This window comes from Staurois parvus, unplaced genomic scaffold, assembly GCF_062004578.1.
Source record: "Staurois parvus isolate SC_StPar_1 unplaced genomic scaffold, SC_StPar_1.0 ptg000827l, whole genome shotgun sequence".
NCBI classification, from domain to species: Eukaryota; Metazoa; Chordata; class Amphibia; order Anura; family Ranidae; genus Staurois; species Staurois parvus.
The window spans coordinates 5,336,461-5,364,340 of NW_028318623.1; the positions used below are offsets into that span (position 1 = coordinate 5,336,461).

The window sequence follows — 27,880 nt, forward strand, 5'->3', positions numbered from 1 at the left end:
GGTCAACTTTCATGGAGGGCTTGTTTAAACCAGCCACATTAAGGCCAATGGTCTGTAATGGACCTCCCAAGGTCAACTTTCATTGTGGGCTTGTTTAAACCAGCCACATTAAGGCCAATGGTCTGTAATGGACCTCCCACGGTCAACTTTAATGGAGGGCTTGTTTAAACCAGCCTCATTAAGGCCAATGGTCTGTAATGAAGGTCCCAAGGTCAACTTTCATTGAGGGCTTGTTTAAACCAGCCTCATTAAGGCCAATGGTCTGTAATGAAGCTCCCAAGGTCAACTTTCATTGAGGGCTTGTTTAAACCAGCCTCATTAAGGCCAATGGTCTGTAATGGACCTCCCAAGGTCAACTTTCATTGAGGGCTTGTTTAATCCACCAGCATTGGCCAGTGTTGCCCAACACCATCCCAATGCAAGAACACAGCAATTTCCTGCAGGTCCTATGACTTAAGTTCACACCAATGCACTGCTATGGGGTGTGCTGAAAAAAAAACTGAAAAAAAACAAAAAAAGCTGATATGTTGAATTTTTGCAAAGAGCAGCTTGAACAGAGAAGCTGTATTACATCACAATGCAGTGCAGTGGGGCGGCACAGTGGCTTAGTGGGTAGCAATTCCGCCTGGCAGCACTAGGGTCATTGGTTCAAATCCCAACCACAGCACCACCTGCCTGGAGTTTGCATGTTCTCCCTGTGCGGGTTTCCTCCGGGTACTCCGGTTTCCTTCCATACTCCAAAGACATGCAGATAGGTCAATTGGATCCTGTCTAAATTGTCCCTAGTATGTATGAATGTGAGTTAGGGACCTTCGATTGTACACCCTTGCGGGTTAGGGACTGATGTGAATGTACCATATATATATATATATATATATATATATATATATATATATATATCGCTGCATAAATTGACAGCGCTATATAAGTACCTGGAATAAATAACAAGAAGTCAAATTTGCAAAAGAAAAAAAAACCCAAATTTAAAAAGCATTGTAATGTAGTGCGCGGTAAACCATACACCTGCATGAGTTTTATATATATATATATATATATATATATATACGCGATAACAAGTGCTGTTTTATGAATGCGCCCTAAGGTGCTGTAGTCCTTTAGATAGGAAGTTTCACTCTTTTCTGCTAAGCACCACTTTATTTCCTTCGCTGTGCTATGGTTGGTACAGAAAAGTGTAAAGTACGTTTTGACTTGCTGTCAAGAGAAAGAACAAAGCCTACAGTAATAAACCAAATTTTTTATTTTTTTTTTGCTATTTGTCTTTGTGTTTAAACTGTGCAATTTGCACACCAAGTGAACCATGGTTTAGAGATGTTTGTGAATATTATGCAAGCAAGGCAAAATAAAAAGCTGCATAAGCACTATTTATATGACCATTTGTATGTTAAGTCAACCATGGCATAAAATGTGCATGACAGCAATTAAGCCAAGAATAGCACATACACACTGTGAACATAGGTGATTCTATGGCCTTGCTCCCCACATATAAGTACTTGGCAAATAATCTGCTGCAGCTTTGTTGGTACAGCTCATGTCTAGTCTAGTTTTTTTTACTGGCAACTTTGCTTTCCCTGAACTTGTTTTAGAATTCAGTCATTTGCTCAGCTTCTAAAGCAGGCAGTGGGTGGAGTTGGGAACTCCAGGCACACAACTAGCCACGAAGATCCCAAAAAGAGTTATTAGCAGCTAGAAAGGGATAGAACCAGCAGCCACCAGCTTAAAATCTCAGTTTTATCCAACACCAGGTTTTACTGGCTATAACTCTAGCATAATTGATCTTTAGATAAGAATACAAAATTATTTCATATTTCACACCTGTGCAGTGAACATTTTGAAAGTTGTGGAGCAACATGCTCACTCCCCATTGGCACAATATACTCAGTTTATAAATTGCTTTAAAAAAAGGGCTGTATTCATAGGAGAGGCATGACTTTGACTCAATGACACCAAAATCACATGCAGCAAATCAAGTCAGAATGCCCGATCTGCATACCTGTTATGGTACCATGTTAATGGAACTCGGTCATGGAAGATTGTGTAAAAGTGAGGACATGAGGAACTATTTCACTATCCAGTATCACCAAGGTTAGTCATATCCAAATTACAGCACTTACTGGCTCTGGCTGGACTGCTTTTCAAGGTCAGGCTATTTCAAATCTGGCACCGTAAATAAAGTCCATGAGTTAAAAATGTATTGAGAAACCCACACCAATGGTAACAGAAACCAAGATGACCAATTCATTTTCCTCATATCAGAGTTTTGGGGGATGAAACAGCCAATATGTTTTGGAAACTAACACTCCCTGATGTGCTACCCCTGATGAAAAATGAGGGGAAAAAGAGGGAAGTTGCAGTCTGCAAGTTAAATATTGGAAGTTTAGTCCCATGTTATTCTGATAAGAATTACCTCATCTTGAACTCTACTGTCAATATTGTGGAGTTTTCAATACATTCTAAAATTATGGAGTCCACCATTGCTGAACCTATTTATTAAGAGTCCCCTGTCTGTGATTCTGATGCTTTGACTTCAATACAGTCTAATTCTCTGACCTGGAAGAGATATAAAGATTGGTATTCTACCAATCACTTGCAGCGTTCTTTTGTAAATTTCTGGGACTTAAATGTATTTGAACCAGATACAGCTAGGCAACTATCATTTTCAAAAGTACACCCAGGAATGGTCATCCCCATACTTTCCAAAGAGAGTCACCTTGTGGCCAAAGTCAAACAGAAAAATCAGCAAAAGGGACAAAACTTAGTAGTATATGTCCCTTGGGCTGATTCCTCTTCTGAAAATCATAACCTCTTTCCTGTCCTCCCCCACTCCATAATCCTCCAGTGTGGCAGGGGTCAATACCACCAATGGGCTCTCAGAGTTGCTTATCGATGATTCCTGCCCTTTTCGCTCAGTTCCACCATTCATAGAAGCCATACTACAGCTTCAATGGTTGGAATACCATGAATAGAGAGGGTGGGTGTACCTTTCAATCAACTGCCCATCCTCCATTCTTATATCGTATTTCATTCATAGGAGCTGTAATATGGCTTCTATGAATGGCAGAGGCTGGGAAGAAAGAGTGGACATAGTCAGGACCTCTTTATGAGAGCCATGAAAGCCCATAGAGACGATTGTGTCACTGAGGGTGTAAGGATGAAGAGGGGAAGGACGGAGAAAGTGTGTGCTTTATATCCACTGCATTAGCGCAAGTGTCAGCCAACTAGCATTTTCAGACAAAAAAAAGTCTGCAGCAGAAATCTATGCATTTTACAGAAGAAAACAGTTGTAACACTTATTGTTGTGGAAAGCTATATGTAATCTAGAATTCTTCTGTTCTAGAAAATAAAATGATATTAGTGCAACAACAGTCTGCCTTGCGGTGGAAAGATTCAATTTCCTTTTAATTTTACCCTATAGTGCATTAAATCTGAATTCACAGTTCATAGCAATTATAACACTATGGGCCCTTTGTAAAGAACAGCAATCACAGTTATTATTATTAAACAAGAAGAGGTTGAGAATAATGTGCCACCGCTGCAGAGTAACCTGCGCAACAGGAGCGAAGTTTAAACAAACTGGAAAGGATCGTGAAAAAAAATTAGACTGTATATGAAATATATACCGAGTGCTGTAAGGTACACCACCAAGTACACCATTGTCCCCTTCATTTGCCTTGCCAGCTGCCATACAATCAAAAAGTGATTACATTATGTATGAAATGTATATATATATATATACGGCATTTCATTTAAAAAAAAACAAAAAAAACAACATTTTAGAATTGTTAACATGAACAATTTTTGCTCTCTACCCCTGCCAAAGACTAGTCAGCACTCAACACTTTTTGGTGTGTCGTATGCCAGGTCCTCTGTTGAGGTCTGTATCAGTACTGTATCCTGAAGTAACTTTGGGGGTTCAGTAGGTAGAAACAGAGTGCAAAGGGGGACCAGGTATCAGACATTCTTGGTGGATAACAAAAACGAAGACTAATGCGGGTCATGGATCAGATGAAAAACGACCGGAAAAAAAAAAAAAAAAAACGGCTGATTTTCGGATCGTTAGTGCGGTAATCGGTCGGCCATTTTTCGTGATTTTTGACCTTTTAGATTATCGGTCCTGCTGGAAAATAATCGGCCAAATTTGTCGTTCTGCCGATTTTCGTGGCAATGATGGACAAATTTGCCGATCTTTTTCCGGTATTTAAAAATGCACATGAGCAGTGACATGAAAGAAGAAGGAAAAGAAGAAAAGGAAAAAAAAATAGAATATGAATGAAAAGAAGAAACAGAATATGAAGAAGAAGAAGAAGAAAAAGAAGAAATAGAATATGAAGAAGGAGAAAAAAAAAAAAAGAATTTCAGTCCGATATTATATTTGACATTTAAAAGTATAGCAACGTTGTATCTATTTGTATCCGAATAAAAATATCTGTCTCCAAAATGGATACAAATAGATGCAATTTTGCAACCTTTTCTTCTTCTTTTTATTCGTATTCTATTTCTTCCTCTTCATATTCTATTTCTACTTCTTCTGCATATTCTATTTCTTCCTCTTCTGCATATTCTATTTCTTCCTCTTCTTCATATTCTATTTCTTCTTCCTCTTCATATTCTATTTCTTCTTCCTCTTCATATTCTATTTCTTCTTCCTCTTCATATTCTATTTCTTCTTCCTCTTCATATTCTATTTCTTCTTCTTCTGTATATATTCTATATAATTGCTGGCCGTAGATGGGATGAAAATCAGCCGACCTTTTTTTTTTACCAATAGTGGTAATGTCGGCTGATTGAATGACCGATTTTTCGTTTTTCAAAAAAAAAAAACGGCCGATTTTCTCCCCGTCTATGGCCTGCATAACAGTGCAGGCAGTGATATACGATGAAAACACTGCATGAGCTATGCTTTAGTGAACTAACACTACAATAACCACTCATATTCTATTGTTTATATTTCCAGAACAAATAAAATTGTAGGACCTTTCTAATTGGTTCTACAAGGACTACCAAAAGTAATGGAAAGCAGGTATAAAACTTTATTAACTCACATAGGTCGTTCAACTTTTACATGTTGGTAGAGTAACTATTCCTCTATAGAATTTCTTCTTTTTTTCACTGCAGATAAATAATGGATTCCAAGCAGAACCAACATTCCATCATTGAGCTCTTGATGAAAGGGGGGTGCAGGCTTGTAGTCCTGCAGGAGTGGTGCAGGCTGTTCGATATCCACAGAACGTGTGTGGTGATGACACCATTGAAAAGGAGTCTTGTCATTGGAGACTCCTGTCAATGGTGTCCTCTCCATAAACATTCCATAGCTTTCTTTCTATGAATATCAGCTAGCCTGCACCCCTCTTTCATCAAGAACTCAATGATGGCATGTGTCTTCTGCCTGGGATCTATAATTTACCTGCAATGAAAAGGAAGAGTTACTATAGAGCACACATGTAAAAATACAATGCCCGTGGGCCAAATCTGGCCCAAAGGACTGCTTCATGTGGCCACCGCACCTCTCCTGTAGCTGTGGTATCCCCCTCATCACCACTCTCACAGTCTCAACAGTCAGCAGCAGTGAGGACAACAAAACTCGAACTACAGATCCTGCACCTCTCTGTGCAGCCGCAGCACCCCTTAGTTTCCACCTCCCCTGGTTTTAGAATTCAGCAGACTCTGGCATCTGACTCCAACCGTCCTCTGGTCCTCCTCCAGACCCTGCACTTTCTGCTTCCCAGCCCCACCCCTCCAGCTTCTTCCCAGCAGCAATACAAGTTAAGGGGAGTACCCTTTGATGTCAGGGAGTGTGGGGGACTCTTGGCATCCAATTTAAGAGGCGAGGGGTGCTCTGGCATCCAGTCTTACAGATACAACTGGCCCTATGAGGGCAACCATAACACTGATGCGGCCCACGATGAAATGGAGTTTGACACCCCTGCTATAGAGGAAGAGTGTGAAAGCTGAACAACTAACGCAAGTTAATATAAAAAAAAAAAAAAAAAAAAAAAAAAAAATGAATGTCCACTTTTCCATTGCTTTTGGTACAGCTCCTTGTATAATAGCAATACAGTTCTGGAAATTGTAGTAAAGTGGATTTTCTCTTTGCAAAGAGTAGTCAATCAAGTGCAAGTCAAAATAGAAAAAAAAAAAAAAAATGTTTTGCTCACACACCATTACAAATTTTACAATTTCATGTCATTCAGTGTGAAAAGTGAAAATTCAGTTCATTAGTAAATGTGCTCTTCTCTGTCGGTAAATTAGTAATTTTTTACTTGTACCAGGCTCACACAGCTCAAAAATCTCATGCTCTTAACAATATTAGTGTGGGAAAAAACTGCAGGTCATGTTTTAATAATCACAAGAACACTGACTTACTTGGATACATTTTTCACCTGCAGAGGAAGCAGGTTTTGGGTGTTCAAATAAAAAGTGCTCTAGAGGGCAAGCGGGAAAGGGAGTGTATGAGCACAAAAGAACAGCTATATCAATAATAAAAAAAAAGTACTCTGGGCTCTCAATAACAACGATAAAAACATGAAAGGTTTGCTCTTTCCAAAACAGCCACATCAATGTTTAGTGGAAACCAGTGGGTCAGATTCACTGTATACCTCTCAAAGACTGAAACCGTGAGATTCCCCAGCATAAGCATGCGTCTCTGCCCTTCCCACAACACTAAATGGGTTTGTCTCTTGCATCTGGATTTGCAAACAGTTATTCTCCACAGTGAAGACACCTTCATTCGAGTGTGACACCGTTCTTTAGCTTGTTAATGGCCACAGCTACAAATAAGACCTCTGGAGACAGGGGTCTCCAAACGTTCCAAATAAAGGACCAGTTTACTGTCCTTCAGACTTTATGGAAGCCAACTGTGCCCAGTGGGAGTAAGCTATGCCTGATCCCTGATCTTTGTTATGAGGGGGAGAAATAGTTGGTACCAGTGGGAGAAATAGTGCCCCATTGTTGGTGTCAGTGGGGAGGAGGAATAGTGCCCCATTGTTGGTGTCAGTGGCAGGAATTATGCCTCAAGGGCCAGATTGAGGAAAGCATAGGGCCACATCCAGCCCCAGAATCGCAGTTTGGAGACCACTGCACTAGAGACTTTGCTAGTCAACATGCCACTCAATTTGTCAACCATGCAAAGCCAAAGCATCAGTTCTCTATTGAGTTGATGTTGAAATACAAGATTCCTTGTTGTTCTTATATGCTCTTCAGGTGCAGGTACTTGCACTGTTTGCATTAAACAAAATATATTTATAGACGTTTTAATAAATGTGTAGATAAAAACGAACTGCGCAGCTTTGACCAAAGTTGTAGAATGCCCTTGCTATAGGTGTAGGCCATTTTGCTTACCTCCCAAAACCCAGCATCATCCCATCCTGCCTTGTTGCTAGAATGTTGCTAAGACACTTCCAGCTGTTACCATTTACCTCCACCATTACAGCAGCAAGCTCTTTCTTGGATTCAAACCCCCTCACATGCACTCTCTTTTCACGGATTAGCTATCTCCAAGCTCTGCTTTTAAGAGTTTGCTCCTCTGATGGTGGGGAAGAATGATAACTGCAGTGAGTATCTTAGAAATGTACTAGCAACAAGACCAGATGGAATGATGCCATCTCTGGGGGTCTTTCAATCAGGCTTCAGAAGGTATGTAAAAAGCCTACACCTATAGCAAGGGCATTATTCAACTTTGGTCAAACCTGCAGAGTTAGATTTTATTCACGTCAACGCGCACACGATAACTGGAAGTTGACCGGCGGCCATCTTGGATGTGGGAAAGATCATCTAATTCCCCCTGGTTGACAGCAAGACTACAAATGGATACTTTTAAGCGGTTTTCAAGTTTGTGAAATGTGAGCATTCTAATTAAAAGTAACTTTTGGATTGTTGTTGGCGGTATTACACTATTGTCCCTTATTTATCTGTATATATGTGGAACATGCTGGATGGTGATATATGGAGTCTCAAGACTTTTTGGATTCTGATGACCGTATGAAGGCAATACAATTTGGGTAGAGATCTCTAGGAGGACTGTTTCCCACCTATCTTTTGGAAGGATTACAAAGCGTTTTGTTTTTGGAATGTTGGTAAGGGTATGCATTCCTTACTGCACGTAGAAGTGTCACAGTGTTATTTTTGAATAAGAGCACTGAAGAGTGATTCACATTCACAGTGATTTTTTTGCTTGCTTCACAGTGGTTTTTCACTATATACACATTTATTGGGTATTAATGTGATTTTGATATTCACCTGAATGAGGTCACTATAATTTACTTGATTATAAAAAAAAGATAATGCACTATGTCAATATTTTTTTTTTTGAGGTTTATTACTGAAGCAAGTTTCGGAAGGATTTCTTTAAACACGACATTATTTAAAAAGAATTTGATTGACTGTTTTTTTTATTTTTGGACTTATAGGGGTTTATTTACAAAAGCTGGAGAGTCCAAAATCAGACTCCCTTCTGCATAGAAACCAATCAGCTTCTAACCTCAGCTTGTTCAATGAAGCTTTGGCAATGAAACCTGGAAGCTGATTGGTTTCTATGCAGAAGGGAGTCTGATTTTGGACTCTCCAGCTTTAGTAAATAAACCCCATAGGGTTTGGACTACACAATTTTTTGGTCTTTGAGGATTTATGTTATAGCATCTTCTGTTTCTTAATTTTTGCACATCTTTTGGGGTAAAGGTGTTTTGGTTGATGTTGTGGGGTATTGTAGTGGTATAGTTTATTTGGAGAGTGTTTTGGATTTAATTAAGATTTTATTCACAGACACCCCTTACGCATAGGTAGTTTTTTGGTAAAAGCGAACAATAATTTTAAAGCTAAAATCTTCTTTACTCAATCAGATGCCATCATTAAGTGTTTGAAAAGTAGTGTCTGTGCTCCAGTTAGAAACCAATTTGCTGGTTTGCAGCAATCAGACAGGTAAGAAAGCAAATCTGGCGCCAGGACTATCATACTTCTTCCTACCAGCCCCATTCTTGTGCATCCACAGCACCCCTATTTGGGGCAGAAGCAGGGGCGGACTGACAACTCATGGGGCCCCCGGGCAATAAGGGATCATGGCACCCCTGTGTCCTTGCCCAAACTCAAAAAAGCTTATGAAAAAGGTACCAGGGGCATCTCATGGGGCCCCCTACTGACCCTGGGCCCTCGAGCAGTGCCCGAGTTTCCAAATGGTCAGTCCGCCCCTGGGCAGAAGCTAAGCCTATAGCAGTTGAGAGACTGACAGCTTGTGCATATGGCGGCTCTCTAAAGTCATAAGTCAGATTTATTGATTTGTCAAAACTAAAATCTGATTGCTTGCTATCACTTCTTGCCACCTGTTCTGATCATTGCTATTTGCACAGCCTTAATAACTAAGCCCATCTATTAAAAGGACAAACAATGCTTCCCTATAAAATCACATTTAAAAGATAAATAAATTTAAAAATATGTGTAAAATGCATGCAGAAACATTACTGCAAATGCTGGGAACAAATAATCTTTTGACTACACAGATATGAAAGCTATTTCTGGTCTGACCTTAAACTGCAAACAGATTAGAACGAACAAGAAAAAAAAAAAAAACACAAGCAGAAAGAAGTGATTCAGGGTGAGACGGACGAGGAAATTATTGGTGCGCAGCTGTGTCGTGCGGTGATGTTAATAATTGACCTAGTTGCTTCAACAGGCATGAATGGATGAAGCATGTTGCTGTATGCTGGTAAGCTGGAACCCTCCATCTTGTACAGTTCCCAGCCCTTCCCCCCACCTCGCCTCATATTCCCATAACAGCGCTGCACTGGCACTGTCAGTCGGAGCTCCATCCCAGCACAATGAAAGCCTGTTGATTGCTAACTCGTCTTTCATACAGGATTCTTCACAGTGATCAAAGAGGCCTCTGCTAATAGCCAAACAAGAGGAGGAAGCTGAACAAGGCTGAACCATTAATTGTTCTTCCTCTGAGTAAATATCCTGTATGAGGCTATTGTCTTCCGAAATACACTTTGCTTTCTATAGTCTTGAGAAGATGGCCTTTAAATGAAAACAAATAACAAAAACCATGTTTTTCATGTTATACAGCAAGGGATGAGCATGCATTTAGCGTTAGCTGCAAGAAATGGAAGCGGTTTTGTGATCAAAATTATATTCCTTTTTGTAGAAAGGAAAACATGGACTGAGACTTCGGGATATAGAGGTGCCTGTAGATGCTAGACACAAAAATGAACATAGGAGAGAGTTCACCATTGCAAGAGGCTCCCAACTGAACAACAGTGGTGTATATATATTGCAAAAGAATTTTATTAATTACAGAAGTAAAAATAAAATGCTAGAGGCCAGGTTGGATCACCCTCAGGACACCTGTGTATGCCAGTGTGGTCTGAAACAGGCAGAAAATGGAGGTGCACCACAGAAAAACATGATGGTGGCTTATCAAGAACCAAGGCTTAGGGAACCAGAGATGCCTACAGATATGAAGAGGCTGGTCAGATCATCCTTGAGCACCTTAGTCTGCTAGTGAGGTCCTAAACAAGAAAAAGAAAGGGAGGAACAATGCACACAGTCCTGATGGTGGCTTATCAAGTAGAAAGGAAACACGGGCCAAGCATTAGGGTACCAGAGGCACCTACAGACGTTAAGTGGCTGGCCAGGTCAGTCTCTGGCATCTTAGTCTGCCAGTGGGGTCCTACAAAGGGGGAAAAGGGAGGAACACTGCACACAGTGCTGGATGGTGACATATCAAGTAGAAAGGAAACATGGGCCAAGCTTTAGAGCACTAGAGATGCCTATAGACATTAAAAGGCTGGTTGGGTTGGCTTTAGGCACTTGGTTCTACCAGCAGAGTCCTAACCAAGTGGACAGTCCTGGTGGTAGGTATAAGGTAGAAACTAATAAGGATTGCACAAGGTTCTCAAACCGGTCTATTGCTATTCATCTTAAAAAGACTCTGGCAAGTGTGTTTGTGAGTGCACCAAGGCATGAGATTAGCTGCCTTTACCCTCATACCATTCCTCCTCCCTTTTTCTCTGTATTTGCTTAAACATGGTTGCTGGCATGAGCTGTGGAAGAGCCCTTAGTCACTGGGATTGTACATGCATCTTCACCATGTTCCACCAGGGATGGGGCAAAACATGTTGGGGGCACAGCTTGGATGACGCACAGCTTGGATGACTCGAGTTGCTTATACCTGCTAACATTCAGGCCAGGCGAGGTGTGTGGCATGCTCTCTCTTCCGGTTTCTACAGTGTATTTTGGGTCTGGATGAACCTTTTCCCAGCCTGCACCCTCACTAATCAGCAGCATCCAATTCACCATACCTCGTTAGCCTGAGCAGGGGCCACTAAGCGTTTGTCTTTGGTCACAGACATGAGATTAGCTGCATCTGCCTGCAAACCATTCCTCCTCCCCTTTTCTCTTTATTTGCCTAAACATAGATGCTGGCATGAACTCCAAGAGGCCCTCAGTCAATGGGATTGTACATGCATGTTCACCATGTTCCACCATTGGAGGTCAATGGGCAGCCTAAAGTGGACAGTTCATGAAAACGCAAGGTCTGTTTATTTTGCAGCCTCCATCCCCTTGAACAAAAGACACTAACAAAGCAACAAACACATAAAACTTCAATTCAAAGCTATAAAAAATAAATTCGATAAGAAAACCTTACTACTCCAGACTTCCTGATGTTTCCTACTGTTGTGCTAGTGATGTCACTAGGTCACGTTATCCCGGGGACTCCAAATCTAACAAGAAGATGCTCTAGCCATGTGTGTGCTTGTGGGATTTGAGATCCTCAGATGTCACAGGGTCCTGCAAGCGGGCCCATTGACATCCCCCTTGCCTAGGAGAATTGTGGAATTAATTTTTTTTTCCCATTCAGGGATGTAGGGAAAGCCTACTTTAAGATTGTATCATGCAAAAATGACTGGTAAAATTAAAGGTGTGCAAACATTGCACATATGTATACTCTGATTATATAAGTACCAGGTGCGGACTGACCATTTGGAAACTCGGGCTCTGCCCAAGGGCCTGGGGTCAATAGGGGGCCCCATGAGATGCCCCTGGTACCTTTTTCATAGACTTTTTTTTGAGTCTGGGCAAGGATACAGGGGCCCCATGATCTCCTATTGCCCGGGGACCCCATGAGTTGTCAGTCCACCCCTGATAAGTACCACATACTGTATATGTTTCAGTTACTCGCTGACACAACAGAAAACAACAGAATTCAGACTGCAGTAATTTTTAACGACAAATCTCACTTCAGTAGACTGAAAACCAGGTCACTAGGACCAACTGCAAGTGGCAAACCATCAATGTTCTTTGCTAAATAAGCAAATAAATTACACAGTAATACAATCTATAGCCTAGGAGGATAACCAAAGTCTTCTCTGTTCAAAGTAATTTTGAAAAATTCTAAATACGCAAAATTCAGAGGATTTAATTTAATCAAAAGGTGTGATTAAATATACATAAAAACTATTCCCGAAGTTGGCTATTACATCTGATTCACATTAGTAGAATTCTATAAACAAGAATTTTAATTGTGGCATACAGAACAAATTATATTAGATCTATAAACTAAGCATATAATAAACACAAAGGAGCAGAATGAAAAGGAAAATAATAAAACACAGCCCTGACTATTCCTGGCTTCCTCATCAGCTGTCCTCGGAGGAAAAGATTTACATAAAATTCTCGTCACGCATGGTCGGTGACTCAACACCTTTCAGACAGAGAGGCAGAAAAACAGGACATTTAAATCACTGCTTTGTAATGTACCACACTACTGCCTGGGGTCACCCTGTGACACGCATCGGTAAGACAGGAAATGAGAACCTTTAAATCTTTCACCTGGTTGGCCCACCTGGAAAAGGGCAATTATACAGAAACAATGGCTGATGAAAACTAAGGTCCACCCTCATGTTATGTTTCAAAATATACAGACTTTAAAAAGGTATAGAACCTCATAGAAACCTTTAAAGCACATTCAAATATTTTATACCAGTAGCATACTTGCTGTAGCCATTTTCTCACTCACATAATCCCATTTCTTTTCTCAGTTTTTTGATTTTACACTTTGCTGTGCCTTTCTGTCTCTACCTATTTTGGTCCCTTTTACATGGGCAGTCTGATGAGGTTCAACTTTCAGTTTTTCAGGCAGACCTAATTGAATGGTCCATGTACCCCTATGGACAGATGGGTGAAAACAGACTCATGCTGGTTTATACCCACCTACCTCCAATCTGATCGAAGTCTATTAACTCCCGACCACCCATAGAGCAGAGAAGCTCTGTCCAGATCCATTCTGCATAAAATGAGTGGACACGGACCTGTCATCCACCCGCTCTGCTCTGATTACTGGGGGACCAGTGAACAGGTCCCCTGCTGAGCAAAATGGATTCCACCCAGTGTGAAAGGGGCCCAATTCAGTTTTTGCTGGTTGCTGTATGTGAACTGTTGATATTTAAAGCTTGATTTTTGGAGCTCCTATCTCCACCGTCAAAATGGCTGTCAGACTAAAGCTAGCCATGCATGTTTTGAACTTTGGTCAATTACTGGTAAAATCGGCCAAAATTTAAACCCCAGGTGGCGCTGTTGGCACCACCTAGCTCAACAAAAGTCAGTTTTCAAGATAAAAAGGAGCTGGCGAGAGATTTGTCGCCTGAACAGTGATGGCATCCAGTCAGTCAGCAGTCAATGTTCACGTATTCAAAATGCCATGAGTGTTGCGGCTCCTGGGAGGAAAGGAGATTTCTCCACGTCTGCCATTTGGCTGGGCATCTAAATGTATATTCTCAGCATGCCTCAGTGCCGGGATGAATTAACTCCCATGTGAGAGTTGTGTCATTCGTTGCAAGCCAATGAAGATGTCCAAAGTTGCCGAACCCAGAAGAAGATCTAGAGAAGAAATCAGCACGGCAAGGGTTTTTCCAGACATTGAATCAGTAGAGGGGAGGTGAACATTTTGAAGATAGTTCTGCTTACAGCGGTTCATTCACCTGGGAAGTATATGATAGTGCTGGTGCATGTTGATTAGCAGCTAAGACACAGGGAGACAGTTCTTCTCACTTCCATGGATCGATAGCACATTGGAGAAACAAATGAATGTCTAAACAGCTGGAAAAGGCCGGACTTTTTTCACCTTGCTTTGGTAAAGCACAGGTTCACATTAAATGGAATACACGCGTTGTTATTATTTTCCAATAGGTCAGCCTAAAGCTGGCCAAATCCAATACAATCTGATTGTACACCTTCCTGTAGGATTTACCAACAACTACATTCTGTGCAGCCTATGCAATCCATTCAGTTTATATGAGATTAGCGCTGGCACTACATCATTGTTGGTAAATCTGAAAAATAATTGCACAGATTGCAACCTCAATCTAAGAAACAGCAAATGTACACACCGACCTAGTGTATTAATTCAAACCCCATTTATTGATTTTAAAAAAAGAGAAAATATACTCACAAAACTATACAATCCCAAACACAGAAGAGTCACAGGACAGGGTCTCCCGGTGCCTCCAAGACCTGGCTAACAAATTTAGAAGACCTTTGAAATACTACACTGTACAAAGTTCTGATGCTTTTCAAGGGATATACCCTCTTCATCACAGCATACTTGCTTTGTACATTGTAGTGTTACAATTATTATTATTATTATACAGTATTTATAAAGCGCCAATAGTTCACTCAGCGCTGTACATTACAAAGGGGGACAGAACATGTGACAGAACAATACCAATACAATGCAAAACATGAGGGGATTGAGGGCCCTGCTCTTTCGAGCTTACAATGGTCTTATACATTGGTTATCCAGGTCATGGAGGCACCAAGAGACCCTGTCCTATGATTCTTTTATGCTTGTGATTGTATGTTTTATGAATATTTATTCCACTTTTTTTTAGCAACGAATGGCATTTTGGAGGTAATGCACTAGGCTGGTACACCAGTCTTACTTTTTCCCCCTATTTAGAATCAGATATTTCCCTTATCGGAAGAGGGCTGAAAAGCCATAAGCGGATCCTTGGCACTGTATAGATTGACTAGTCAATAAGCTCCTTAGTCAACAACCCTCTCTGCTTCCAGTCAAGTTCCCTCATTATGGTCTTTAACACTTGAGCGTTGATTTGGTGTCTGCTGTACATTGCATCAGTCTAAAACTGGCTACACATTGCAATCCAATTATACAATCTCTGTAAATCTCTTCAGATTTGACAAACAAATCCGTTCAACTGGCTACCAAACCAATCCATTCAAATTCATATTAAGTCAGGTAGACCCTTACATTACATACATTATGGTAATTCTAAAAGGTTTTAAATTCAGACTTGTACTATATTGAGTTTGCATGTTCTCCCTGTGCCTGCGTAGGTTTCCTCCCACACTCCAAAGACATGCTGGTAGGTGAATTGGCTCCTGTCTAAATTGGCCCTAGTATGTGTATGTATGAATGTGAGTTAGGGACCTTAGATTGTACGCCCCTTGAGGGTTAGGGACTGATGTGAATGTACAATATATATATGTAAAGAGCTGCATAAATTGATGGCGCTATATAAGTACCTGAAATAAATAAATAAATATTGCAGGTTGCCAATCATTACATGTGGTGGCTGTATTAGTTCTATTTTTTTAAGCCCCCCCTCTGTTTTCACCTGCTGATCAGGCCAGTAACACACCCTCCTGTATTAGAGTGCCTCCTCTCTGGAAGAAGAAGCACAGGGGGCACATTTGGACAGCAGCATTGTCAGTCTAAGGTGAGTTGAGTGTTAGATATACTAGCAGATTTAGATAAACTAACAAGTTGAAGCCAAACTCCAATTCACACTGAAATGACACAAGCAGTTACAACAATTATTTCTTTCTTATGAGATAAAGGTTTAAAGGTTACATTAAAAAAAAACCCTAAACATTGTAAGCACCCCTGTTGGTGGTAAATGGTTTGTCTCAATATGAACTGCCACATTTGCAAGAGAGCTTGTTCTGGTGAAAAACAAACAGACTTACGGGCTCAATCACCAGATGAAAATAAAGGCAATAAATCCTAATAAAGAAAATAAATGCAGCCATCACATGTAAGAATTGGTAAGCTGCAATAAAATTGGTATTTTATATATTTGTTTGCTTTTGGGTTTAAGCCAAGCTACAGTCCAATAGATATCAATAGAGATGCTTGGCTTGTGTTTGCCACGTGAAGCCCATTCACACTTTTGTGCCCCTAGATCAGGGTTTCTCAACCTTTTTAACCCAGCAGAATGCCTAAAATAATTTTCAGGTGTCTGGGAACCCTTACTTAAACTAATTATTGGTGGTCAATTGCAGAAAATGCCCCTTGTATTTGATGGTCAGTAGGAAGAATGCAACCCTTATAGTGTTGGCCAGAATACCACCCTTACAGACAGCTTACAAGATAAATGGTGCCATGCTGCTGGATTTACCAAGTGGTGCAGGTCCTGGAACCATGCAGGAACCATCAAACGAGGGGTGAGTGAGGAGCCACAGCTCAGGGAACCCCTAGCAACCTCTGGTGGAACCCTACTTGAGAACGGCTGCCCTAGATTGTTGTAGTTCATGGCATCAATATTGTTTCGGGCTTTACTATTCCATTGGTATATAGTTTTGGATGCAGCAGTGTTGAATATTTGTCTCCAGTTCCATGCATCTATACTTGTAAGTTTAAATTAAAGTTGAAAAACATTTGATTTTTTACTGCTAATTACTGAAAAAAGACCGCAAAGATGCAAAAATCAAAAGCATTTTCTGTATTGTTTCACACAGCCCTACAAACATCATGGTGTTGATTCACAAATGACAGATTAACTTCAAAAGTGGGATAATTATGTCAAATGTGTCTTGGAGCTGGTTTATTTTATACACAGCACAGCTGTAGGGAACTATAGACAACCATCTGTGGCCTCCAAAAATAGCACAGGACTAAAAAACCCAGCAAAGAGCTTAACGATCACATCTTTATATCCGTTTTTTTAAGTAGAGGTGCCTTCTGCAATTAAATGGTGGTGAGAGCAATGCTGCAAGGGATTCTGGGAAGAGCCAGGTCAAGTGGTCGCGCTGCAGCATATGCTAGACAGCAGATTAGGTCAGAGGGGTAGCGCAATCCACAGATGTAGGAAACTGACAGGCAATTCACCATGAAATAAAACAAAATTGCCGTTTTGCAGTAATCAACGGTTACCGTATCCTCCCCTCTGACTTCATCTGCTGTAATTCCACCCTCGTCTTTCCACACTTGTGCACGTCAGATTTTAGATCTGCTTTTCCATGTAGAGAGAATTTTCTCAGTGATTTCTATTCTCATATTCAAGATGGAAATAAGTCAAAAGTCCTTTTTGCTTCCAATCAGCCAAGTGTAGGCTAGTTAGCTATAAGACGGTTAATCAAAGGATTAGAATGGCCAAAACAACAGATAGCGATGACAAAGGGCGAAGCTTTCATAGAATTCATCAAATAAGGTCTCTAGACCATCGATGGACAGGCCATTAAACAGTGAATCAATACCACCGAAGGCCAGTGTCATTGCTTATATTGATTAAAATAAAATGACAGTCTACACAAATCACTGTGAAGCCAAAAATTAAAAAAAAAAAAAAAAAAAAAAGCTGATTTTGCATTTGTGGCTATAAAAACTGTAGTACTACTCAGGTCTATATATCTACATTCAGGCCCTTGTGGCTCAGTGCCTAGAGGAACAAAGAAGAAAACACAATGATTCTATATAAATGCACTCACTACAGCATTTGAGAGCTCTAACCACTTAGGAAGATGCAAAAACAGAAGGGCCACTTTTTTGCAAGCCCCTGCTTTGCCCAAAAAAAAAAAAAAAAAAAAAATTACCTTGGCCCTGACCTGTACATTTTGTTTCAATTCGTTTTTCAGTTGAAAATTTAATTTTCGGAAATTTGGATGTACACATATCTTTGAATGGAAATAGTAACGAATGTCAATGAATCCGAAAAAAAGTTGTAACGAAATTACCAAATGCATTTGTTTCATTCAGATGACGTCAAGTGATGCAATAGTAGTTTGGGCCAGGGGAGAACTGACAACTTATGGGGCCCCCGGACAATAGGGGATCATGCAGCCCGTGTCCTTGCCCACACTCAAAGCACACCCAAAAAAAGCCTATAAATAAAAAAAAATAAATAAAAAAAAAAAAAAAAGGTACCAGGGGCATTTCATGGGGCCCCCTACTGACCCCAGGCCCTCAGGCAGTGCCCGAGTGCTCAAATGGTCAGTCCACCCCTGGTTCGGGCCCATGGGGAAATTAATTAAATTTTTACATTTGTTTGATAATTTGGATAACAAATATCAGAATTTTGTTTCATTCTTTAATGATGGCAGTCAATATTATCCAATCAGCTCATGCCATTTCTCTTGGTGGGTTGGACTAGCGTCTGAAAATATTGAATTCTTCCGATTCCAATCCGTTGGATTCAAAAATATATATTGACTATATAGCAGTCTTCCGGAAAAACAGCAACATTTTTTAATCCACCCGAACCAACGAATATACGAAAACAAATGCCGAAGATACAAAGCGAATTTTGAAAACAAATTGGTTCAAATTCTTCGATGAACAAATGCCTCCGAAATTAAATGAAAATTTCCGGCGTGCACATGTCTAGTCACCGTGCCTTCCAACAGACTTAGTAGGTCTAAATCCCACAAGAATGCACTGCAGCCCATTGCAACAGTGCATGCTCCTGGGATTTCAAGCACCCAGCTATCCCAGAAAATGGTGGTGAGGCAGGGTGACATCATTTGTGCCTCCCAGGACATTGCAGCCCAAGGTAAAAATATTTTTTTCTGAGCAATCTCTTATCAGATGGCTTTTTAAAGCCATTTGTTTTGGGCAGGAGGGCAGAGGGCTGACAAAAAAAGTGGACCTTCCCTTTGGCATGGAAGGGCTGCCTTAATGTTGTCCAAATCCCGCAAATAGTAATGTCTAAGGCAGGTTTATTTTCTATTAGAGGCCATATATACGTTACATTTTCAATACTGGAGTGTATTATCTGGGGTCTTTGAGAGACTAATTGCAGATGGAAATCCTAGGACTCCCTTAGCAGATCAGAACTCTGCCAGTATTGGTGGTTGATAGCATGGCATCTCATACCTGTGAAATGTCCACAGTGTTAATTATGGACTGGCTTCCATTTGCAGCTATTGGATGACAGTTACCTGTTTTTGCAGCTCTGAATCAGATTACTCAATATGATTTTTGTACAAGCTACCTTAAAATTATATTACCCCCTCAATTTTTTTTGGAGTATGCAGCTTCCTATCATTCAATCCTTGTCTATATTCCAGTTTAAGCTGGTGCTATGGCCGCTGCTCCAGGTTTCTGGTTTCAGGATGGTCCCTTTTTCTTGCAGCATGCTTTGGAGCCACCCTTGCATGCAGGGGCCAGAGTTGTGTCTCCCTACACTGTGTGCATCAATAGAAACACATAGCCCCCATAGCATAGTATGGCACTTCCTGTGAAGACTGGAAGTTCAGGGAAACAGCACTGAGAGAACAGGATCTAGCAGTGAAAGCTGTATGTGGCAAGTGCTGGCGTAAGAAGGTTAACTAGGTAAAAAGAAACAGACATTCAAATTGTATACCTAGCATCAATCCAATATAAAAGCCGATAATCTGCCTACCCGCCATTTTTTATTGTTGAATAGAGATTCTACTGGATTGCTACATTTATACAGCTGGCTATATTCTAAAAGGATAGAATGCAATGGCCTTTGTCCATTGTGGACAATACTAACCCTTAAATAGAATCTGATTGTAAGTTGTTCATTGTTGAACAGAGCACTTGGTGGATTGTTACTCTGTGCATTAACTGGCTACATGCTACAAGGACACAGCACTATGGAAATTGTTTATTGTGGAGAGGATTGAACTCTCTCCTCCTTTTAAAAAAATAAATAAAAAAGCTGGAAAGCACCTGAATCTACAGAGCCCTGCATTCCATTGAGCATATTGCTGCTATAGCTATGTTAGGATGAGACCTTGATTTTCTCATCCTAATGCCAGATCACCCATACTAAATGGACTGGCGGAAATATCACACAAAATGTGTAGCTAAAAAGGTGAGGTATTACCAAAGATAGGATCATGGGCACCTATATCGGTTCTAATTTTTTTTCCCATATTTATATTTTATATAGTCTTTAACATTTTATATTATCTATTGTATATATTTCTATATATTTCTATTTCAGGATAGGGAAACTATATTTCTGCACTAGCTATAATTTGACATTTGGAAATGTGACACAAAATATAAAAAAAACAGTAGCACAAGATAATGTAGTAGATGTGCCAAAAACTAAATATAACAGCAGGAACAATAATAAAAATAGCCACAGAAGATTTCCAGCCACAGAAGATTTCCAGCACACTACGTTTTCCACAAAACCGATCTTTTGGTTGCACTTCTTAAAAAATTGGAAAAAAATTGGAAAATTTTTATGCATAGAAAAGCAGCTCTTGTAATAAAATGTAATGAAATGATCATCATCTGCCTATTCTAGAATGAGGATGAGTTAGAACCTCTGTCAAGACTTGATAGCATACGTGTTCCACAGAAATTTTGGAAGTCTAGTAAATCTTTATTTTTGCATGACAACAGCTTACGAGAAAAAAATGAAGGTCCAATGCTCACCCTTTATCAGAGCTTAGATGACTATAATAAGAGAGAAGACTAGACAATGGATGCTCATTCAGGTCACCAGTTGGACTTTTACTGCTGTCCATTACCCCCATTGAGAAATTTCATCAGGCTAGGAACTGAGTGGAAGTCCCTCCAGCATGGACACAGAGCAAAATTAAGCAATTTTCCTTGTTGGCTGCTCTTCTCACGTGCTTAAAAATAGGAGACCTCCTTACATAAGGAATTACGGGTTCAAAATTTCTTCAACGGTTACAAATCTTTCATTCAAACCTTGCCAGTAGAAACTCAATCTATATTGCAATGCTTTCAATATACTCAATGCTATCTACTTAGACTTCTAACCATTGATCCTCCAATTGATATTCCACACCCCTCTTAAATGGAATTATTAACCTAGGGCCTTCCCTCCTTCATTTTGTTTGCTACCTACTAGTCCAACTACCATCTTTGGTGTGTCTAAATATAAGTCATTAGACCCAGCATGGTTAGATCCCAGTCTACACTGACTTACTGTATATGATTTCTTGATCTGACTTGTTGTGTCCATTGTGCTTGTTAATGGTGTTCTCACAAAATTTAAAAAAAAAAAAAAAAAAGTGTGTGTGTATATATATATATATATATATATATATATATATATATATATATATATATATAAATTATTATCACATATTTTCTTCCCCAGTTGAATAATAGAAACAAACTGCTGATTTAAACTGCCATTGTGGGAATTAAACCAGAAAAGCTAGTCACCTATACTTTATCTGTAAGCAACAAATTTCACGATGGGCAGTTTTCACCTTAGGAGGACAACCAAGCTGAACAGGTAGAAATGATGTTTAAAATATTCTGCATTCAGTCTACTTTACAGTTCCATTTAATGGAGTTCCATTGGAAGTCATAAAGTGGCAAATTATATTTTGGGTTCTGTGACAATCTGTTATGGATTAACAGGAGCTACATGCAAGGATTCATGCAGGGCACAGCTTTCCAGTCCATTTATTATGACCTAAAAGGTCAGGGAGAAAGTGCTGTGCTAAGTCATGCAAGATGGTTTAAAAAATGGCTTTAATTCTTTAACTGATGGTCTTTGACAAAATGGCACCTCGGTTCTTTGGAGCATGACAATTTATAGAGCCATGTGTCATCTGAAGCACAACCATATTAATGGGATACATGAGATGAAGAATGAGTGATAGCATCAAGTATGATCAACAGAGCTTGATGTCTAGTAGAAGCCGGAGAAATGTATGTATTAATTGTCAGCACTGTGATTTGCTGAACAGAAGAGAAGCCATTTTGTGTCCAGAAGGAGGTAACTGGTGCAAGATTTGATCAATGCTTAACAGTGCCACACAGCCACACCATACCAGTCGTACATGCAGTTTTACACAATGCATTCATTTACCTCTCACAAGGACATCCTGGCGGTAGGCTCTGCTCCCAAGGGCGTTGGTGACCTCGCACAAAAATGAACGGTTGACTCGCTCATCCACTTCGTCCACATACAAAATATTTTCCTTTACACGGACAGTAGGTGGAAGTGGAGAACCATCAGCTCTGAGGAAACAAAAGAGTGCAGATTTTATTTTACCAGAATCTCGTAAGCAGCGAGGAGCTCAGGTATGTTCTAATCCTGGATGGAACCCACCTGAGCAACCAACTAAGAACCTATCATCTGTACTGGGCCAATCTGCAGCCAGGGCATTCCCTGTCCTGCAGCTGCACATATACAATGGGCATGTATACATGCAACTGCAGGGTAGGGAATGTCCTTGCCACTTAGGATTGTCCCAGTACAATGAGGGCTTCCTGGTGTGCTCAATCCTGGTGAGCTTCCTGGTGTGGATTCCATCCAGGATCTGTACATGCCTGAGGTCATTCCTATTCTTTAGATACCATTACCATGCAAGGCTCAGGAAAAAAAGTCAAAACATTTAAAAGATATGGCTGCATTGGGTTCAATAAAAAAAGTTCATAAACCAAGCAACAGATTTCCCTAAAGTAGAAATATAAGAAAAACATTTTAGCTAGAGTAAGGGAGGGTTATAACCCCTGGCAGTTTATTTTTTGCTATCTGTGTCCCATTGGAGAGATGTTCCTTCACTTCCTGTCCAATAGCCAAAACAGAACTTCCCTGCAAATTAAGGGAATCTCTTGGGAACCCCCAGGTCACCAGAACTAGTGTTCCCACTGGAAAATTTCCCCTCTTTTACTTTTCTGGGGACAACCCAAAATGTGGGATTTTTTTTTTACTTTCACTTTAAATGATAATGGTAAAACAGGACAAATGGAGAGGGTTGGATCTCCCTAACCAGGACACAGCCGCCATAAAAACTCACAGGTGATCTAATCCCTCTCCAAAACAAAAAAAAAAAAAAATGTCTTTAGTTGTACTTTAACTACCATCTTCCTCGGCTGTCGGGAGCAAAGTGCTCCAAATCTTGGCCACTGAACTAAAATGCAGTTGTGGAGGGTGGATATTAATTGACCTTGCTGTCCTGCACAGGCAAAGGACAGGTTCATTTTAAAGCCAAATTTTTATCCGCTCATCATACAGTTGTTTTCTTGTAATAGCTTATAATGCACATGAATGAGCATTATTATTATTACAAACCAGTTATTCCCCACCCAAGCCTTCCTTTGACTATTCACTTGCACACCGATCACAGGGAGGTGGTAGGGAGATTGACTGTTCTGCTCAATCTCAACGATGTCATCTTGCCATGTAAGAATGAGTCATTTTCCTTTTGAAATTTTAGCCAATTCTTCTATGAGTCAGTGGCAATGTTCTGATATGAGGGAACTGGTCCACCCTATGCTTTGAAAAGAACACATAATGCCTTTTAAAAGATAAAACCTGCTTAATACTGGCTAATGCTTCAGTGTTCGAAAACTGATCTCCACGCATGTGGGATTTTATTGTTTTTAGGCCTTTGTGTAGATTGACCTTGCCCATACACAGACCACACAGGCAGCACTTGAGAATTTAGAACCTTTACCCATCTATACTCACGTTTTCCATATATACGATGTGGGAGGAGGATTGCCTTTAGCGCTGCATGTTAGATAGACGGCATTGCGTTTTAAATGCCAATTATCATCAAATCCTTCAACAGTAACCTCAGGGGGATCTGCAAGAAAATTAAATCAGTTCAAGAAGCTGAAGAGAGAATACGTATAGAAGTTAAGTTTAAGTGCATGTACACCCCAAGGACCCATTTACACTGATGCATTGAGTTATTGCATGGTAAACCGTGTTACACGCTTTGCAAGTGAATGCGCGATTGGCAGTGCACTGTTACAGTGCCATGTGTTCTGCATTGGTGCATAGATGCATTTTTAGTGTGTTAGGTGCAGTGATAGCCCATTCAAAATGAAGAGCGCCTCTTAATGTGTGATAATGCATTGCATTAACTCAATGCATAGGGTGTATTTACTAAAACTGGAGAATGCAAAATCTGGTGCAGCTCTGCATAGGAGCCAATAATCTTCCAGGTTTGATTGCCAAAGCTTAATTGAACAATCTGAAGTTAGAAGCTGATTGGCTTCCAGATTCTGAGAGTACCAATTTTAATAAATCTCCCCCACAGTAAATTGTACCCTAATTGAATGAAATTTACTGTGAAACACTGTTTTTACATATTTTTTCAACTGTTTGTTGCATTTTACCACAGTTTGTCTCCTATCATCTTGACAGGTTTCCTGATAGTGTGAAGAATGGCACTTGCCTGTGCAATGTGCAAAAGCATACTATTTACAGTCTCCATTGGGAGAGCAAGTGATAGGACAACCATACTAGCAAACACTTGGGAGACCATGAAGAAGCATCCTACAATAGAAATGCCTGAACAGGCAGGATTTTATTTTCATAAAAATTGCAGATTTAATAATATTTAAAATATACTCATATTTTTAACATGGTAAAGTATATGATATCTTAGTAATTGAATTTGCATATACTTTAAAACATGGAAGGCCTCCCATGCCAACGACATAGTTAAAATTGTAGTTGTAGAAGCCAAAAGGAGTAACCAACCATGAAAAGGGAAGGAAACTGCCTCACAAGATTAGGGACCAGTGAAGATCATTAGTCAAATATTCTGCATCAAAGCACGGAGGGCACTTATTTTGCCAATATTGTTTAGGTTTCTTTTGCATTATGTAATAGCCAAACTCATCTGAGCCAGAGAAAAAGAACATCTAGGATGTAACATGACTTTTTACAGTTTGCATAATGGGTCCTGTCTTGATTCCAACAAATCTCCATTTTAAAAGCAATAATCTGCTTTTTAATTATACTAGAAGTTCTGCAGGAAGCAACACGTTCAAAAGTAATTAAGCAGAGAACAGCAAATATACTGATAAGGCCTTAAGTGTCTTTGGAGTTAAGTTGGCCCCGTTATAGATTTTTGCTTCATTTGCATTCATGAAAAGACAGCACTTACCAGGTGTAGCATCCGCTGCAACTGCATACTACTAATAGGACTGCAGGTGCTGGTTACAAATGATATTGTATGTCTTGTCCAGTGTGGACAGAATGTCTTGCATACAAAAAAATCCCATAGTAAAAGAATGACTACGAGCAGGACTATATTATATCGTATGTATTACACAAGAACAAAAATTGATAGCATTGCGGCTTGCTGGTCATTAGATGTGGTGGCTGCATTAATTTTCTTTTATTCACACTTGTTTTTCCTTTATTATAACTTTTCTAATCCTGTGATCAAGTCACTTCCTGTCCTAGGTTGAGCAGCGTTGTCACCGTAGGACAGGGAATGTGTATGGACTACATAATCCTGTTAGGATTACATAAGACTTCCCTCTATTCTCCATAACCAGGGAAGGCGTTTTGTAGTCCACAGAGATAGCAGAGCACAATGATCACTGAGAACAGTCCACAGAGTACAGTAAATTATGATTTCTGGCTGGATCAACAGATGTCCTTTGCACTTGTTAAACAGATATAATAAAATATTTGTGGTAAAAATTGTAAAACCCTCCTAGTCAGGGGTGGACTGACCATTTGGAAACTCTGGCACTGCCCGAGGGCCCAGGGTCAGTAGGGGGCCCCATGAGATGCCCCTGGTACCTTTCTTATAGGCTTTTTTGAGTTTGGGCAAGGACACAGGGGCCCCATGATCCCCTATTGCCTGGGGGCCCCATGAGTTGTCAGTTCGCCCCTGCTCCTAGTTAGGTTTAGGATACTAGGCAAATTTAGTTTGGCTCCTCTGTAGCCAGTGAAGCAGTTGTTGATTACAGGAGAAATAATCAGACCAGCAGGCTGTGAAACATTGACCAGGCTAAAACATTCTAGAGCATTCTTGAATCACAGTCGGATTTAAAAGGCAGAAGGGCAGTCTGAATATTTATGAGAACCCAGCCCTCCCTTGGGAAGGTGTGCCCAAAATTGGCTGGAGAGCCCATAAATAATCTGAAGCCTGGAGAAGACGGAGTTGGAGTTGGTCCTTGGTTCAGTCCTGTAGGAGAAGCGCCCTGCCTAGGGGCCTCTGCCCCTAAGGGAAGTTGGCTGGAACGATGCTAGAGGGTCAGCGAGGTCCCAGCTGTAGCATAGCTGGGGGGCTATTTTCACAGTGGGAAGAATGCCCCTTACATTGGTGGTCAGTGGAAAGAATGTTCCTTGCATTGGGGGGGGTCACTGGTAAAAATGCTCCTTACACTGGTGGCCAGTAGGAAGAATGCTCCTTGCATTGGTGATCAGTAGGAAGAATGCATTTTACAATGGTATCAGTTGGAAGAATGGTCCTTTAATGACCGCTAAAAAGATCATTGGCATCACTGATTACTTCTCTGAAAAGGCAGAAATTGCTCATTGCTCAAGGAACCCTCAACAGTCTATGGAGAAAGCTTAGGTTTTCACATAACCCTGGTTGAGAAAGGCTTTTTTAAACAATAGAAAACTTGAGTTATACTTACACTTCACAGACAGCTTCAAAGGTATAGGAACCATTGATGATTCATGGTTGATGTTACAGGTGATGGGTATCCCATCAGCTTGTGATGTCGGCGTCATTACATATCGGCTAACTACTGTGTGTGTTCCATCCGTGTTATTGGTCATGGTGGTGCTAACATTTCCAGGTAGACTTGTTTGCCATGTAATGAGGGATGGAGGCCTCCCATTGGACGATCTGCATGTGGCTACAGTTTGTTCTTCGCCATTAGCTGTAGCCTCAGTGTTCGCCTCAGCAGAATTTTGCGGCACAGCTGTAAGACAGAAAATAAGTGTGTGTCAGGAGCACTGTGAAAATGATTTAGGGAATTTAAAGGGAAGGAATATGGTTGCCTTGCTCAGCGCATCTAGCTTTAGGTTAGAAAACGAAGAAGGCCACCAGGGGCAAAACATTAAAATTTAATTTATAAACTATACAATACTATATTAATTCCATCCATAATGGCCATTTGAATTATTTATCATTTGCAGGAAATAAAAGAGGAAAAAAAAAAAAAACACACACACACACACCTAAACACATTTAAGTGAACTTGTTGGACTTGCTATTGAGCCTTCCTCAAACCAAAACTTTTTAATTTTTTTTTTTTAAAAATCAGATGGTTGCTGCAAAGTTGAGGCACTCGCTGTCCGATCATATACTGCTGTGACCCCACCAGGAACATCATGTGATATCAAAACACCAGCCACACCCAGCCAACCATGTCTTTCAAAGAAGTAAACTGTGAAATGCCCTGTCACCTACATGGACTATTGGGTGTGCAAAGTGGTAGAAGTAGGCAATGTATGCAAGGGGAAGAGGGGGCAGGTCTGTGTTGGGTTAGTCCATAGTGAATAATAGCCAGCTAAGTACAGCCACCACCCCATTTGGAGTATGTTAAATGCCATTACGGTTTGTATTTGCTGCAACCATATATGAGAACCTTGCATCAGCAATGGACAGGTTGAGCAGTAAGAGGGCTCTTAAGGACTTGCTTTCAAGTATGCTTCCCCTTTACTACTTTTGTAAGTCACATTATGGTGGGGTTAGAGGGCTGAAAGTATGATTATTGGTACTGGGTGTATACAGTTTGGCTTCAGTGTTGAAGTAGGGAGATAAGCTTCATCCTTTGATTTCTCCAGAGTAGCAAAATGAAATGCAACAGGCACAGTATAATCAATTTTACAAAGCCTAAAAAGGCCCCTTTCACATGGGACAGACTCCATTGAGATCAGCAGGGGATCGGTCCGCTGAT

At 40.4% G+C, this 27,880-nt stretch overlaps 1 protein-coding gene across 2 annotated transcripts in view; it reads right to left on the bottom strand.

Annotated features, from left to right (window-relative positions):
* Positions 1 to 27,880, bottom strand: part of NECTIN2 (nectin cell adhesion molecule 2) — a 166,485-nt gene that overhangs the window by 83,594 nt on the left and 55,011 nt on the right. For both annotated transcript variants that reach the window (XM_089655204.1, XM_089655203.1), the window contains exons 3-5: positions 26,609 to 26,899; positions 23,685 to 23,802; positions 22,077 to 22,228 (exon numbers count right to left, since the gene is read on the bottom strand). In XM_089655204.1, coding sequence (XP_089511330.1) covers positions 22,077 to 22,228; positions 23,685 to 23,802; positions 26,609 to 26,899 — 561 coding nt within the window. The remainder of the gene's footprint in view (positions 1 to 22,076; positions 22,229 to 23,684; positions 23,803 to 26,608; positions 26,900 to 27,880) is intronic.